Raw genomic sequence first — 18,339 nt, forward strand, 5'->3', positions numbered from 1 at the left:
GGTGATGGATTAAACCCAGATCTTTTGACTGGGTGTGAGTGTTTGATTGGTTCAGATGCTCCGTCCATTACCACCCCCCTTTTGTACCTGTATGAAGAATAGGGCACAGCCCTCATGTATCACCTTTAACTTCACCTAGTTTAACAGCATGTAGCAAAGCTTTTCAGAGCTTCCTTTTCACTTCTATGAAATACCGCCTTTGTGCTACCACTGCTGTCAGGTAATCTGGAAATAGAGAAACAGTAGCATTGTCCACTTTGTAGGAGCTGTGTGCAGCATGAGTGGGCATCATTCTGCAGGATAATATCCTGGTCATTATAGTTCAGGAGCTTTGCATTCGATGGATGGGTGTGTAAGGGGGCACTTGAAGGAAGTAGCAGGACCAGTGCTTTATTAACCCTCTCAATCACAAAGAATCTAGAGAGACCCTAAAGCACAACCACCATTGGCAGCTACTTTTCCAGGTAGGCAGCTTTGTCCCAACCCTATGCATGCTCTTGGAGCACAACTATTCCACTGGTACTTCTAGAAGCTCTTCCTTCCGTATTTTCTGCGTGAAATTCTAAGTCTTGTACACTTTCTAGTAACTCTGACCTATTTTTGCTGATTTCAGAAATTTCAGACTTCGCACTGCAATGTCTGTCAGCCCATATTCCTTTTGGTTGGACCACAGCGATCCTATATCTATGGCTACTGTGTCGATTTTGAATTCAAGGACAGTTTGCGATCCATGCACTGCTCAATATGCTATCCAGGCTGTCTGTTGGGTCAGATGATGCTACCCTGTTTATCTGCTTCTGCTACTAGTCCTCCTTTGGCACTGGACTCAGACATCAGTGATGCCACTACCACAGTTTGCCCTCTGCTCTTGAGTTTAACCACTGTTCCAATCACAGGTTGTTTACTCCATTTTTTCGTTCCCTGATGACCCACTGGTTCCGGCTGTTAGCACGTGAAGTGTTTATTGGCCCTAACCGTGGGTCACATTAGTGGCTACAATATGGGTTGCAAATCTTTTCTCTACTACTTACGTTAGTTCATGGTTACTTTTGGGTTGTAGGTGAATTTTGGGGTTGGTGGAGAAACACCCTTCTGTACTGCTCACCAGTGCCCGTCTGGGCAATCTGTACCAGTCCACCTGTGCTGTAGCGAAAACACTACTTTTCACCATCTTGGCCACACCGTGTCACTATCAGCCATTTAATACCTTGCACTCTGGTTTTCTTGAAAAATTGAATCAAAAATGCAGGGCCCAGGAGAATGGGTGGAGGAAGGAATATCAGGAGGTCAAAAGAGAAAAATATAAATCAAAAAATAAGTGCAGCCAAGGATTCATGGAGTGAATTAAAATGATTAATTTGCTTTTAAAATGTAACAAAACTCAGAATATTATTCCATCACAACTTTTTTGCTCTAAGTTGGCGAAGTTCTTTCAAGCTAAGGTCTACGATGTATATAATTGAATTCTCCCCTAGACATGGGACGGATCAAATAGATAGTGTAGAGAATATTCCTGTAGTGACGGTAGCTGTCCATGAATCTATGGAAGCCAATAGGAGCATATTAGATAGTTTTGTGGTTTTGAAAGAGGATAGAGGAACTAATCTTTTGGAGACTATGAAATCAGGGTCTCCATTGGACCCTTGTCCGCTTTATGTACTGCACATGGTATCGAGCACAATTTCCAGCCAGCTGATTGTTCTTCTAAATAAAGTACTGGTTTCTGGAATATATCCTACAGCTTGGAAAAAAACAATATTACGCCCATTACTGAAAAAAACATCATTGTACCCAAATGAGGGAAAAAATTATCGACCCATATCCATGCTCCCTGACCTGCAAAGAATTCTGGAGATTGTGCTTAATGAGAAACTCAAAGTTTTCTGAATGCAAACAGTGTCTTGGATGCCGTCCCACAGGGCTTTAGATCCCAACACTGTACAGAATGTTGATAGCGATGGAAGAGATTCGCAATCAGGTAGATCAGGGAGGTAGGGCCACTCTAATTTTTCTCGTTCTCACAGCTGCTTTCGATAAGGTGAATCATACCGTACTCATCAGTAGGCTAGAGAGTATCGGGATAAGGGGCAAAGCCCCTACCATCCTTAGGCCAGTCCTTTTAGGGAGAGAACGAATGATTTCTTTTGGTGACTTTTTTTCGGAGCAGTTCTCAATTCCATTTGGGGTGCCACACGGCTCATCCTTATCGTCCACCTTGATGCAGGAAAATTGTTTGCGATTGAATTCAGATAAGATAGAGCTGATTATCTTTGGTGCTGATATCTCTTTTTGAAACAGGTCCTAGTGGTCGGGTAACCTTGGACTGCTTCCTTGCCCTGTGCAGAAAGCAAAAAACCTTGGAGTGCTATTTAATAAATAATTGCTGTTTTCGGGTCAGGTCAACCAGGTTACCCCGTCCTGTTTTTTCCTTCTTAGGGTACTCCGGAAAGTATTTCCTTTCATCCCTACTGAAATGCAGAAGATTGTGATAGTCGGGCATAGATTATTGTAATGCACTATACTGGGTACCCAGTTGCTTCCATCACCAAAGGAATTAGGGACCTACATTGGCTCCTGGTAAATTCCAGAATTAAATGCAAGCCCTTGTGCCTAGTTCATGAAGCTGTGCACAGCAGTGGCCCAGGCTACTTTAAGAAGATCTTTGAATGGTGTGTCCCTGGAAAGAATTTGAGGTCTGGCGCGGCAAGATTAGTTACAGTAAAAATAATCAGGAAAACGAGATGGGGAGAGAGGTTTTTCCTTCCTAGCTGACAAGCTTTGGAATTCTATGTCATTGTACCTTTGATCACAATCTAATCTATCTTCTTTCAGAAAGCAGCTTAAAACTCGACTGTTTTTTAGTCATACTAAGGAAAGAATATGTCTCAATTTTGGAACCATTAGCACTAAGATTCTCTAGCATACAATGCACTCTATAATATGGTTACTTACTTTACTTTTACTTAGTTAACCACACCTAGTGTTTCCACCCTTCTGCGTTGGTGCACCCGGGGACACACAAGTTCTTAATGCCACCTGGGAACCCCCACTACACCGGATCCATACATTGGGGCTGCCTTCTCTCTCTTCCCTTCATGCGAGTGCAGGGAGATGCACAGCCCACAAATTATAGCACCAACAGTGTGTAGAATTCCCTCACTGCTCCGAATCTACTACATTTCACTGCTTCATGCTGCCCCTTGCATGTCCCTGTGCGACTTACTCCATGACTGTTGCGTGGGCACCATCTTGTATTGATGCCTTCTTGAGCTTGCTTCATGCTTCCTTCTTTTCCTGCTCTGTGCTGCCTCCTACAGTGATTCCACTTGTGTCATGTTGTTTTTCAGCACAAGGACCCAAGCTCCTCTCGCAGTTGGCCAACTTTGTTCAGATTTTATAGGCAGGGTTTGCAGTTTAGGCCATTCTCGTCTTGTCTGCCATGTTTCTGACCACATCCCCCACATTATGGTTTATGTTATCTAGTGTTGCATTGTGTCATACTGCTGTGTTATGGTATTACATATTGTATTATGTTGAGTAATGCTGTCCTCTGTTGCATTATGGTGTGTGGTGATGGGTTGTTTCAGGGAGTGTTATACTGTGTATTGATACAGTATGTTATGCCATGATTTTTACATTTGGGCGATTGTGTTGTACTTTGCAGTTATCCTATGATCTGTTATTTTGTGCCATGCTCAGCTATGCCTTGTTATGGTGTGTTGATTTATGTAGTGTCATTATGTCAGCCAAGTACCTACATGAAAAACAAACTGTCTCTCTCTATTACAAGCTACATATCATGTTGCATCTGCAATCTAACAAAAGGACTACCTGATGTCCCATCCACAAAACCAAATGGCAATACAAATAAGTTAATGTTACAGCCCTTAAAAAGACATGGGCTTCATGGATAGCCTGACCAAGCAATTCAAAGCATGATAGCTACAGGAAGGGCAGTGGCTGTAGGGAACTGATCCAAAGCCCACTCATGTATACTTTTTTGAAGAATTGACGTCCTGAGGTCATAAAGGTAATGAATGTTGTCCAAACCTAAACATGTTCCCCACCAGAGCCCACATTGAAACCTGGATTTGGAAATTGCCATCAGCCAGAGATTTTAAATCTTGTTTAGAATGCATATACTATAAGAAGGCTAGAGTTAAGCTGTGGAACTCAAGCTCTAGAGATTTGAAGGATGAGACCTCCATTGGTGCTTTCAAATCTCAAATGAAGGCCCATTTTCTTTAATGTAACAACTGTCCACCGTTCACCTTTTCCGTTAATTGCATCTCTTATATTATAAGTGTGTTTTTATTCTTCAACCGTTCATTGTCCTTTTTTTAAGTTTTGAGCATTAAAAATATGCTTTTTATGGTGTTATGATGTATGTTATAAATATTTAAAGAACAAATTACTCACTTACTCTACTTGTCAGCCCTGCTATTCTCCATGACCGTCTTAGACATTAAAGCCCACTTAATGATTGGTTGTATTCTAGGGTATTACCTTTGTATCCATGATGTATGCCATTGGATGCTGAAATGTCTTCTGTCTGAGAATCAACCATCAATTGCAACAAATCCACTCGGTTCTGGGAATAGAAGGAAAGATACACAGTATCCTATCAGTAAAACAAATCCTATACACATATGTACAGTCTCTAGCCATTTAGCTAGCTTGTTAAGGATATTATTAATTGTACAGCAATACTAGGAGTATCAAGGTATGGCATCTACGCAAGTGACAGTAAACGTGTCAATCTTAGTTTATGATCAGGTATCACACTCCAATATTTTACTTTATAAAGTCATTAACGAAAAAGCAAGAGCTGTTTGTTATAACTGCCCTATTTTAATGTCCACTAATATACCTTGGTTATCTGTGGTTTCTTAATGGGCAGCCATAGATGCCTCTGGTTTGATAAGTGTTTGATAATGCATTTGTCTAGGACAGCAATATCTGAAACATTTGGCTAGAAGGTGAGCCTCAATCTTTGGCCTCAAATAGATTCTTACTTTATTACTAATAACTTTTTCTTTCTTCTAACCTTCTCTCTTTCTTTATTCTCTCCTAATGTATTTTCCATCTTACATTGTATTTCATTTTTCTCCCTTTAATTTACTTCGTTTTTCCTCTCCTTCCTCTTTCCATTTCTTCCCGCTTTTCATTCCCTTTTTCCTTATCATCCTTTTGTCTTCATTCCTTCCTGCATTTCTTTCTTCACTTCTATCTTTCAGCCTCCTCTTACTTTTTTCTAATTCCCCCTTTTTTTCCTTCTACCTCCATTCATGTCTATTTTGATTGTTAGTTTTTTCTTTCTTGCCTTTCATCCTTTTCTCTTTCTTTTCCATCTGACGTTTCCTTCTTCTTTCTTCTATCCTTCCATTTACCTCTCTCTCTTCCTTACTACCCTTTTATAACTTGACTTAGGCCCTGGTTGAAAGTGGGTCAGTGTTTTCCAACTCCTATGTAAACCCCTATTTGCAGCGGAGTCAGAATTATGAGTTAAGTGATATTTACCACACCCGGTAATTACCAAGTGCATTAAATATATTCTTTTTTTAATTTTCAGCAAGTCAAACCTACTGGAATTTAACAGGGGAAATGTGTAAAGTATGTACCGTACCATGCAGATTTGGTGTGGTGAAAACTAAAATGGTACATTATTCCTCAGAAACGCATAACAGGTCCTATTCCACACACCTGATAAATAATGCACCCCAGGATATCATTACCTATCAGGTGCGATAGAGAGCACTTACTCCTCCAACAAACATGTAATCAGGGCCTCAGAATTTTTGTGTGTGGAGACAGGAAATAGATATCATTGCATGTCATAAATAAACAAAAATTAGTCACTGTCTTTCACGTTTCTTCCTGTCTTTCCTTCTTTTCCACCTTTCTTTACATCTTCATATGATTTGCATTTTCCCTTTCCTCCTCCCTATTTTTTTCTTGCTTTCTTTCTCCCGTCCTCCTTGCTTTAATTTTCCCTTCCTTCCATTTAGCTTAGTTCCCCCCCTTCATCCATCCATTTAGTTTACTTTTCCTTCTCCTACCTATTCCATTCTTTCCTTCTTCTTCCTTTAGTTCGTCCTTTATTTCTGTCTTTTATGTTTCCCTTTCTTTTATTCACTCTTTTTTCTCTCATCCTTTCTTTAATATACCTTTCCTTTTTGCCTAATTTCGATCACTTCTTTATTTTACCCTCTTTTCACCCCGTCCTTATTTCATCATCCTTTCTATCCTTCTCTCCTTCCCATATCCATTCAATCTTTCATTCCTTTCTCCCTTTTCTTTTTGCTCCCTTTTATTCCTTTTTCTTTCTTCCTTTCTTGCTCTCTTCTCCTTATAGCCCACTTTCAGTTTATTTTCCTTGTCTAGGTTTCTTTCTCTATCGTTCTTTCTTTGTTTTTCTGTACTACTAACTGCATCTGGCTTTTATTTGTTTTTTTTCAAACTTTCAATATTTCTGTTTGTCACAGAATTTGATTGCTTTAACGTTAAAACTAACATCCCTCAACTTTGTGATGCTAATCATTAACTGTGATATTTATGAGCTCCTATGATCTAAGGGGAAGGGAACCATTAAAACATTTCAAGGATTTAGCATAACTCAGATATGTGAGAAGCCGAGCTGCATTCAAGGGTGTAGTGGAACACCCACGATAACAGCTTCTGAAAGAGTGCCACAGAACACATGTTAGACCTGTGATCCTTAGGGTGGTCTTTCCTCCAACCTTTTCCCATTATCCTCTCATTTTTGCTGATTCTTTTAGTTGACCTTAGGACTCTGAGCACTTTACTACTGCTAAACAGTGCTAAGGTGCTTGTGCTTCTTCCCTAAACCCGATAACATTGGTGTATACCTCATTGGAATGTTTGTTGTACTGGTAAGTCCCTTGTAAAGTGGAATACCATATACCCATGTCTTGTACTTCAAATGCTACTAGTGGGCAGCACTGGTTTTGCCACCTACAGAAGCAGCCTTTCAAACCTGTCTCAGGCCTGCCACTGCAGTGCATGTGTGTGTAGTTTACTGCACCTATTGTCAGGCCTTAAACTCCCCCTTTATTACATATAAGTCAGCCCTAATGTAGCCCTAAGAAACCCTAAGGGCAGGGTGTTATGTAAGTAAAAGATAGGACATGTACCTTTATGTTTTGCATGTGCTGGTAGTGACAAACAGCCTATTTTGTTTTTCACTACTGCAAGGCCTACCCCTCTTATAGGCCAGCATTGGGAATCCCTTAATATACTTTTAAGCTGCAATTCCTGATCAGGAGTAGCTTTTTCATCTTTGATGTGTTTGGAATGATAATGATAAATCCTCCTTACTGGTTAAGTTGGATTTAACACTACTGTTTTAGAAATGGCACTTTTAGAAAGTGGACATTTCTTTGTACTTCGTGCTCTTTGTGCCTGACAGCCTAGCCCTAATACACATCTGATTTGAGTGGCAGCTACACTTTACATTCCTTCTAGACAGCCACAAACACTGGAAGGTAAGCCTCATCTGAATACTGATGGTGCTTCGTGGGTAGGAAGGAGGAGCGATGGATCCCACTTATCTCTGAGTAGGCTGTGTCCTGTCTTCACACAAATCCCCGATTTACCTCCCAGGGTTAGCCTGGCTGACAGGATTGGGTTGAAAGGGATCCTTGTGCACTTCAGAAATTTCTTAAAAGTCACCCCCTACATCAATGGTACCTTTGTGTATAGGTACTGGGTGCCTGACTACCACAAAGCAGACACTTCTGGATCTTGAACTGAACCTCAGTCAGAGGGATTGCTTTCCTACTTAAAGGACACAACTGGACTTCTTTTTTGGAAGGACTGCTTTTCTGCTTGTTGTCCTGCTGCCTGCTACTTCCTGACTCTGCTGGGGGGACTCTGCCTTTCCTCCGAGTGATCTCCAAGGCCTTGCCTCCTGTTTTCTGAATTCTTAGGGACAAAAAACACTTTGCTGCAGCTGGACTCTGTATTGTGTCAGTCCTATCTTTGACACTGGTGGCCCGTCCAAGCTCTGGGTCAAAGACATGGGTTCTACAGGGGCTTTCATCACCTACATCCCTGAAATCACGTTTTTGGGCTCTTTGCTACCAAGAACTCTGACAGACAACGCACCAAGAAAGCCACATGGTTCAGCACTCACCTCCGAGAATCCAAGCGCATGTGCCGATGACTCGAGAATGCTTGGAGGAGCAGCGAAACCTCAGAAGCACGCACATACTACAAGACCGCAATGATAGAACACCACCAACTCATCAGAACCACGAAGAAGTGCTTCATCCAGGACAGAATCCATTCCAACTCCTGTAACTCTAAGGAACTCTTCAGCATCATACAAGAACTCAACAAATGCCCCAGCGAATCCACTGATGTCCCTCCCTCCCAGGACCTCTGCAACAAACTTGGCTCCTATTTCCATCACAAGATCAGGACTCTCTACAACAACTTCGCCGAATGAAACCAAGGCACTGACACTACACCCACCACCGGCAATGCCACCCAGCCTACCATCACCCCTGGACCCCTGTCACCACAGAAGACACCTCTAAGACCATGAGGAGCATACACTCAGGAGCCCCCATCGACCCCTGCCCGCCGCACCTCTTCACAGAGCTGCCTTCGCTATAGCACTCAAACAACGATGCACTATCAACTGTACCCTCGAAACAGGCAAGTTCCCCAATGACTGGAAACACGCAGAAGTCAAACTCCTCCTCAGGAAGTCCTCCGCAGATCCAATGGACCTCAAGAACTACAGACCCATCTCTCTCCTCCCCTTCACACCCAAAGTCACTGAGAAGATCATGAACAACCAGCTCACAAACTTCATCAAATCCAACTTGATCCTCCACACCCCTCAATGTGGATTCCGCTGCAACCACAGCACAGAGACCGCCCTCCTAGCTGCCATGGACGACATCCGCACCCTCCTCGACCAAGACCACACGGCTGCCCTCATCCTACTAGACCCCTCAGCAGCCTTCAACCCTGTCTCCTACCGTATACTAACGACCAGACTCTACAACGCCCACATACAGGGTACTGCCCTAGACTGGATCCACTCCTTCCTACCCGCGGAACTCAAAGAATCAAACTCCTGTCCTTCATCTCTGAACCCACAGAGATCAGCTGTGGAGTACCCCAAGGATCCTCACTCAGCCTATCACTCTTCCACATCTACATGGCCCCTCTCGCTACTATGGTCAGAAAACATGGACTCAGCATAGTATCCTACGCCGAAGACACCCAGCTCATCCTCTCCCTCACCAAGGACCCCAACATCACCAGGCACGGTTTCCGGAAAGGAATGAAAGATGTCACATCCTGGATGAGCAGCAGCTGCCTAAAGCTCAAATCAGAGAAAACGGAAGTCCTTTTCTTCATATCCATCCCCTCTGGATGGAAAAACACATGGTGGCCCACCGCCCTCGACATCCCCCCCACTCCCACAGACCATGCTCACAAACTTGGCATCATAATCGACTCCTCCCTCACCATGAAACGTCAGGTCAACACTGTATCTTTCACATGCTTCGACACCCTGCGCATCCCAGCAAGACCTTCGAATGGATCCCTCCAAATCCAGAAAGACTCACCCAGACACTTGGAACCAGCAAGCTGAACTGCGGGAATGCCCGCTATGCTTCAATCAACAGATCTCTACTTCTCAAACTCCAGACCATCCAGAATGGAGCAGCCAGACTCGTCCTCTGCATCCCATGACAAGACCACATCACCCATCACCTACGAGACCTCCACTGGCTCCCCGTTAAAAAGCAAATGACCTTCAAGCTACTCACTCATGCATACTAATCCCACCACAACACTGGACCCCAATGCCTCAACAAAAGAATCTCCTTCTATGCACCCAAGAGAAACTGCTGCTCTTCCGACCTTGCCCTCGCCGAAATCCCACCCATCTGCTGAGCGAGAACAGGAGGAAGAGCCTTCTCCTACATTGCGGCCAAGACCTGGAACGAACTCCCCCTCAGCATCAGACGAACTCCAACACTGCATGCATTCAGGAAGAGCATCAAGACCTGACTCTTTGGATGAGACAGAGCTGCTCGAATCCCCCAGTACCCCCCCCAGCGCTTTGAGACCCTCGCTGGCGAGTAGTGTGCTTCACAGAACCCTGTTGGATTGATCGATTGAAGAACGGGCCTGTTCATTCAGGGACTGCGGCGCTCACTCAAAGGATCAGAGCGAGCCGCCGCTACATCCTCTCTTCACAGAGTAAACATTGCCATCAACAAGCGTGACGTCCATCTGCGACACCCGGCCGACTCTGTACACCCACAAGTTCATCACTATCGACACTCTACCTGCTCCCGGCCACTGTCTCCCCGCGAACGCTGCTCTTGGCTCAATTTGAGAAGGAAAAACTTCAGCCAGACCTGTCCATTGCGGTCGGCCTAAACTTTGCATTTATCCCGTTCTAGCATTATCTAAAGCAACCTTTTAGCGCAATTGACTTCTAGCACTGTTTTTGCATTTAAGCTGTAAAAAATCATATCTCGACTTCTACTGATTGTAGTTTTGTTGTTATGGTCTTATCTTGTTCAGATAAATATTCTCTGTTTTTCTAAACCTGTGTGGAGCCTTTTTGTGGTGTATTCATTGTGTTACGGTGTGGGTGTTTTGCAAAATACTTTACACATTGCCTCTTTAGTTAAGCCTGACTGGTCTGTGCCAAGGTACCAGAAGGTGAGCACTGATTATCTTTTGGTGTGTATCTAGCTTAGCCTGACTAGAGTGGTGGTTCCTGCCTGGTGTGGGTGCATATCTCAGCCAAACAGGAATCCCATTTCTAAAATTGGTGATCAGTGGTGAGGATAGGACTTGTGTTTGTGCAATACCATACAGTAATTCATTGTTCACTACACCTCTATACTGAGGCCAATTTGAGCCTTTTCTCAATTCTCCCTGTTCTGAAATCATTTGATGTTTCCAGAGTCCGTTTGCTAAAGTCCAATTTCTTTCTAGAATGTCTGCGGTCCTACCTGGCAAGATTGATTTTGAGCTGGCCAACCTTGAATCATTCACAGTGGCTTAGTTCAAGGAGTTCTGCCAGGAGAAAGGCACGATCCACAAGGGAAGTGCCAAGAAAACAGAGCTTCAGACAGCCTTTAAGACCATGGGGAGAGGCCCATCCAGAAGGAGAAGTGGATGATGAGGGATCTGTGGGGAAAGATCAGAGCGAGACTTGCCAGAGGGTCTTGACATGCAGCCTACAGAGGGCAGAGCAATTTCCTCCCAGGACCAGTGGTCCACTCTGGAGCAGGACGGCAGTGTGTCTGCAAGGAGGCTGTCCTCAGAGAAACAGTAATTCTTCAAAGAAAGCAAAACAGATTTCCAGTGAGGTTCGCTGTTTTCTTTTTTTTTATTATAAATGATCAACATCTTGTAGGTAACATGTTATTATGAGCTGAGTGATATAGCAGGACCTGATTTGTTAGGGGTTTAAGACTATATGTGTTTTTTTGTGTGAATTCATATTAGGAAATGACAATTTAGTAACCCCAGGTGTAGTGGGTGTAGCGGGGCTACGTGGAGGTCCACGTAGTTGCAAACAAACTCCTTGGAACTCTGTTCCGTTCCGCCGCCCGCCTCCACCTCCCTATTAAGAAGTAAGTTAACATTAATTAAAAATAAACTTAAAACCACTTACCTGTATGCTGCGGCATCCCCGGGCTGCCCTCCTCCTCTTCCTCGCCATACCGGTAATGTTTGAGAAAACTGCACATGCGTGCATGCCCGTGCATATCTTGTATCTAAATGTGCAGGTGCATGTATCCAAAAAGAGTACCACCTCTCACTTAAGCAAAAGTTACACAGGTGGTAAAAGTATAGTGCTTGGGGATGAGTTTGTCCCAGTTAATTGGGGGGTGGGGGTTACAGGGTTTACCCTAGTGCCCAGGGGTGACAGTGAGGTGGTTTTTACGATCCATGTGCCCTCAAATACTACAAAGTATGGGCAATGGGTCACCATCAATGGGCAAACTGCGGCACTGGTTCCCTTCGAGTGGGGAGGCGTTTCAGGTCAACTGAAAGTTGCAGTGAGCTCTGCGATGCCTGTGGGCTGCTTGTTAGGTAATGACCTGGAGCTCACTACCTGGAAGGAAGTGGAGCTCAAGGCTGATGTGGAGATGTTAGGGTTACCTGAGTGGATCTGTGCTACGACAAGGTCAAAGGCTGCCCCGGAAGGGAGTCAAGAAGGGCACAAAGGGAGAGCCCAACCCTTGTGGGCATGAGGCAAAAGGCTGAAGCCCAAGCACAGGTGATGCCTATGGTATTCACCACATTTACCGGGAGGACAACCATCTGTACAGGTAGCCTAAGGCATGGGACATCAAGGGCCCTGGTGGTCCCCCAATGCCTCAGGGCCTTCTTATTGGAGATGGCTCACGAGGTTTCCCTGACAGGACACCTAGGTCAAGACATGATCTTTGCATGGCTTTTTCCCCTACTTCTATTGGCCTACAATCAAGAATTCCTCAGATGCATTCTATAAGACTTGTGTGAATTGCCAGGCTAGTGGGAAGACAGTGCAGAGGCTGAAAGTACCCCTTAACCCACTACCTGTCGTTAGCACCCCCTTTGAGACGGGGGCATAGACATTGGGTCTATGGATCCCCAGGCTGCATCAGGCAACAGTATTATAGTGGTTCTGGTGGATCATGCCACTAGTTACCCAGAGGCAATCCCTCTGAGGACTACTACTGCACTTGTAGTTGCAAAGACTCTGATGGGGATTTTTATCCAAGTGGGTTTCCCCAAGGAAGTTGTGTCTGACAGGGGCACAAACTTCATGTCTGCTTGTATGCAGTCAATGTGGAAGGAGTGTGGGTTAACATATATGTACACCACCTCTTACCATCCACAAACCAATGGGCTTGTTAAAAGGTTCAATAAGACCCTGAAAGGCATAATCAAAGGCCTGCCTGAGGCCCTGCGTAAAAAGTGGGATATCTCCTTATCATGCCTAATGTTTGCTTACCGTGCAGTGCCGCAGAGAGGAGTGGGTTTCAGCTTTCAGTTGTTTTGGCACCCAGTAAGAGGAACTCTGAATCTGGTGAAAGAAGGGGGGAGAACAAGCTCCCGGGAAGGTATACCAGGATGGATTGAGCTACATGCTGGCCTTCAGAAGCCAGATGGTTAAGTTATAGAAGCAAGCTTCCGATAACGTTGAAGTCAACCAGCCAGCAAGTCATGAAGGAGTAGTATAACAAAAATTCTACCACTGTGGAATTTTAACCTGGTCAAAAAGTGTGAGTGATGGAGCTGGTAGAGCCAAGGGCCTTCTAGGATTGCTAGAATAGACCATCTGAGGTGGCTGAAATAAAGGGTGAGACCACATACCTGGTGGACCTCAAGATCCCTAAGCAACCCTACAGCGTGCTGCATGCAAATCGCCTCAAACCACACTTTGAAAGGTCTGAACTTACCATGCTGTTGGTGACTGATGGAGACGAGGAAGAGGAGAGTGAAACTTCCTGACCTCTTGGACTTCAAGAAGAAGGATGGGCCTGTAAAAGGAGAAATCCTTTCCCCCACTCTAACTCCTGAACAACAGACACTGCCACCAAGTGCCGGGGCAATACTCTTCTTTTTTCTCCCGTATCTCTGGGACTATCCACCTGTGTACCCATGATGTGGACACAGGGAACAATCTTTCTATTAAGAATCAATCTTACAGGTTGTCAGATAAGGTGAGGCCCAGCATTAAAATGGAAGTGTCCAAAATGCTGGAGTTGGAGGGTGATAGAACCTTCCAGTAGCCCCTGGTCCAATCTTGTGGTTCTGGTACCAAAAGCTGCCCCAGCTGGCACCACACCTGAAACGAGGTTCTGTGTGGATTATAGAGGACTAAGCTCTGTGACAAAGATTGATGCTCATCACATCTCCAGGGCAGATGAGCTCATTGACAGGTTAGGGGCTGTCCAGGACCCAAGTATCTTTGTTTTTACATCATGGTACTGGCAGATCACCCTAACAGGGGAGCAAAGTAAAGGTCAGTCTTCTCCACTCCAGAGGGCCACTACTTGTTTAGAGTGATGCCCTTTTGGATTAGAGAAAGCCCCCAGCCGCGTTTCAGCGGCTGGCAAACTAGGACCTTGCTGGAATGGAGGCCTTCTCTGCTGCTTATCTGGATGATATAACTGTCTTCAGTAGCAGCTGAAAAGACCACCTTTTTCGGCTCCAGGAAGTGCCTCAGGCTCTGCAACAGGCAGGCCTAACTATCGAAGTAAGTAAGTGGCAGATAGAGCAGGTGTCTGTGGTGTACTTGGGGCACCTGGTGGCCAGGGAGGACTTACAACCCCTTCAGACAAGACTGAGGTCAGAGCATTCTTGGGCCTCACAGGGTACTATAGGAGGCTTGTCAATGTATAGGGCACTATTGTTGATCCCTTAATTGAGTTGACCTTGAAGAAGCAGCCCAGAAATGTGATTTGGACGGAGGCATGTCAATCTGCATTTGACTCCCTGAAGCAAGCCATGTGCACAGCTCCTGTGCTCAAGGCCCCTGATATCTCCCAGGAGTTTTTCAATCAAACAGATGCCTCACAAAATGACATAGGAGGAGTACTATCCCAACTTAAATGAGGGCCTAGGCCAACCTGCAGCCTTCATCTCCAGGAGGTTACTTCGTAGGGAATAGAGGTGGAGTGCTATTGAGAGAGAAGCTGTTGCTGTGGTCTGGGCACTGAAGAAGTTGAGGCCATACCAGTTTGGCACTCACTTCCTGATTCAGACAGACCACAGGCCCTCAGATTGCTCATGCAAATCAGGAACGAAAATCAGAAATTGTTGATGTGGTCCATTTCCCTACAGGTTATGGTTTTCAGGGTGGAAAACAGACCCGGAGTAGAAAACACCAATTCTGATGGTCCTTCCCGGTTTTTCCACCTTAGTGATCAGAACTGCCTAGAGGTTGGATAGATCTCCTCACTTCCACTGGGGGTTGGGGGGGGGGCGTGTTGGGCCTGTCATCCTTAGGGAAGTCTTTCCCTCAACCTTTTGCCTTTTGAATCTTTTGATTTTTGTTGTCGGCCTTAGGACTCTAAACACTTTACCACTGCTAACCAACGTTGACATTTTACGCAGACCTGATTGGCATATATGTTGTACTGGTAATTCCTTTGTAAAGTGGTGTACCATGTACTCAGGGCCTGTACTTCAAATGCTACTAGTGGGCTGCAGCACTGATTGTGCCACCCACAGAAGTAGCTTTTCAAACCTTTCTCAGGCCTGCCACTGCAGTACCTGTGCTTGCAGTTTACTGCCACCTCGACTTGCCATTTAAAACGAAATTACCCTGTTATTGCATATAAGTCAAATGTAAGGTAGGCCCTAAGAAACCTTAAGAGCATGTTGGCATGTAAGTAAAAGGTAGGATGTGCATCTTTATGTTTTGCATGACCTGGTAGTGACAAACATCCTATTTAGTTTTTCACTACTGTGAGGCCTACCCTTCTCAAAGGCCAATATTGGGAATTCTTTAATATACTTTTAAGTTGTAATTCCTGATCAGAGAGGAGTAGCTTTTTCATGTTTGATATGTTTGGAATGTGTGATAGGGCACCCTCGGGTGATGACTGCTGGTGCCCCGGGGGTACCACTGAGGTGTGCTCTGCATCCTCAGAAGGGCGGAGACCCACCCCTTATGTGTTGCCGGAAATGATCTTGACTTGCACCACAGCAGAGAGAGGAGGTGTGCTGATCGTGGAAGTGGAGGAGGGTGAGCAGCAACACCAGGAAAACCTGTCAAGGAGTAGGCGGAGGAGACGGAGCAGGTGAGCGACATGGAGGAGGCAGAGCAGGTGAGTGACGTGGAGGAGAGGGCAGAGGACACAGAACAAAGTTGACTTCCTGCCAACCACCAAACCCATAGCTGACGACGGACCAGCGGTGATCGTTTCCCCTGAGGAATGCACTACGATCGAGGCAGCCGTGGCTCTGTCATGGAGCCACAGCTCCAGGCAAGTGGCTCAAACAACCAGGTGAATCGTGGGCAGGTGGGCCTTTACCCAAGCTATTTTACAGGCCTATAAGCTGAAGGCAAAAAGGAGATATAACCAGACCCAGGTTTAAGGATAGAGAGGACCCCTGGGCGGAAAGGGGATACCCGGGAACTAGAATGGACCCCACACTTTCCCATAACTCACTGTCGTGTAGTTCTATTTTTTCTTTAACCTACTTACCACTATCAATCAGTGTGAAGTGACACATAGAACCCTGACCCGAGCACTCCCTACACCCCTGAGGAAATCTGTTACTGTGTTAGTGGCAAGGGACAACCACAAGAGCACTAATAACCTCTTCCTTTTGTTTTGTTTTTCTACCGAGGGGGAAGCAATGCCAGGGACCATACCAAACAGGAACCTTACCGAGAAGGAACCCTGAGGCCCCGGGACCAAGGACTGATGCTGGAATCCCCTTACGTCTTGTTGATCGATATAGTGACCAGTCTGACAATTAAGCACCGTTTACGCAATCACAGTTGTCTCCAGTGGTTTGTTGTCCTGTGACAAGTGGTGTTAGAGGTGGATATCTCGCCCTCAACCTACCGACCCAGGACAACACCATGATCCAGACAATCAGCCTGGACGACATGATGAAGCAGCTGGCTGAAGGACAACGGCACCTCCAGTGGTGGTGGAGGTACAAACCACACAGGAAGCTCTGCAGGCGGAAGCCGGTCTTATCGCCAAGAACCAGGTGGGTTAGGACTATGCCATACAACGCTTAACCGACAAAATCACTAGTAGCAAGGTACACCCCAGGGTGCCAAGTTCCGTGCTGCAAAAGTACCAGCCAGGGGGGAACCAGACTTTATCTTCACAAATGAGTGGCCAGTACAGCCCAGTGGCCTGCTTAGCGCTGGGGCCAATACATTGCTCCCCTTCTGTTGGGGGAGTTACGAACTGTCTACCAGGCTGCAAACCCTGAAGGTAACACCCCTTACAGTGTGATTAAGAAGGCCATTTTAGGGAGGCTCGGCTACGATAAGGAACACTATCATGTGAAATTCAGGAAGGAGAAATGGCTGCCACAGGTCAATCCCCATGCCCTCTTCTATAGGATTCAAGATCTGGGCACCCGCTGGTTGCCACCACACACCTCCACAATGGAGGAAGTACTGGACATGATCCTGCTTGAGCAGTTCTTGGAGGGGCTCCCAAGCCCTACAAGAGCATGGGACAAACAACACTCCAACAGCACCGTTACCAGCGCCATCGAACTGGCCTCTGCCAACCAGAGAGGACCAGAGGTCAGGGTTCCCATGCCATGGATGCCAACCCCGGTTGCCCTGAAATGGAGGTTCTCTGCTCCTGGTCCTTCGGCATCCCCTCAATGGACCCTCCTGTATCCAAGACTCCCACATCGTCCCAGCGTGAGGGAGAGCGGTCAGGGACCCCAGTGTTACCATTGCGCTGAGTGAAGCCACATAGTGAGGAACTGTCCCCAAAAGACCAATCCCAGCAAACCTATGGAGGTGGGGTATACAAGAGGCCGAGTGCTCTGGGCGGGTGTCAGAAAAGAGGCATATCACCTGTATCTGACCGTGAATGGAGTCACGACCAAGGTGCTCATTGATTCGTGATGTCGCCACTCCGTTATCAGCCAAGAACGGATAAGGGACCATCAGTGGCAGGAAGGGGAGGAGGTATCTATCACCTGTGTTCACGGAGACCGTAAAATCTTCCCAGTGGCTGTGGTTGACATGGAGGAAAAAGGGGAAAAGAGACACCTGCGAGTCAGAGGCATACCAAACTTGGCAGAGGACATGATTATGTGCATTGACTACATAGGGTTCCCAGACCTGGTGGAAGGGGGCTCTATATTTTTTACCGAGCATACCGAAAGGGGTAGGTATCACTCAAAGAAAACCCACTAGGAGAAAAGGGAACACAACCGGTCTGTGAAGTTGCATGAGTTGGTTGACCACCCTTCTACTTCCTCAGTTGCAGACGGAGAACAGGGCCCCCTCGCAGCTTCAGAGAAGCACAGAAGGAAGATCTCACCTTGGGGAACGCCTGGGCTCTGACAGTGGAGGAGGAAGATGATCAGGTAGGGCCCTGTTTTATTGTGTTACGGGGTTTACTGTACAGGAGGGTCAGAAAACCAACCAAGATAATAAAACAACCCCTAGTCCCGGCACCTTTTCATGACCTGGTTCTCCATTTAGCACATAAACAAGCAGGGGGGCCATTATGAAAGAGAAATAACTGAGGAATACCTTTTGTTCCTCTTCTATTGGCCTGGGGTCTTCACTGGCATCCGCTGCTTTTGTACAGCTTGTCCCCTGTGTCAACGGTGCAA

At 45.8% G+C, this 18,339-nt stretch overlaps 1 protein-coding gene across 1 annotated transcript in view; it reads right to left on the reverse strand.

Annotated features, from left to right (window-relative positions):
• Positions 1–18,339, reverse strand: part of LOC144786057 (cytochrome P450 3A21-like) — a 266,040-nt gene that overhangs the window by 75,059 nt on the left and 172,642 nt on the right. Inside the window, exon 9 of the mRNA XM_078665003.1 lies at positions 4,507–4,591. Coding sequence (XP_078521129.1) covers positions 4,507–4,591 — 85 coding nt within the window. The remainder of the gene's footprint in view (positions 1–4,506; positions 4,592–18,339) is intronic.

This window comes from Lissotriton helveticus, chromosome 10 (genome assembly GCF_964261635.1).
Source record: "Lissotriton helveticus chromosome 10, aLisHel1.1, whole genome shotgun sequence".
Taxonomy (NCBI): domain Eukaryota; kingdom Metazoa; phylum Chordata; class Amphibia; order Caudata; family Salamandridae; genus Lissotriton; species Lissotriton helveticus.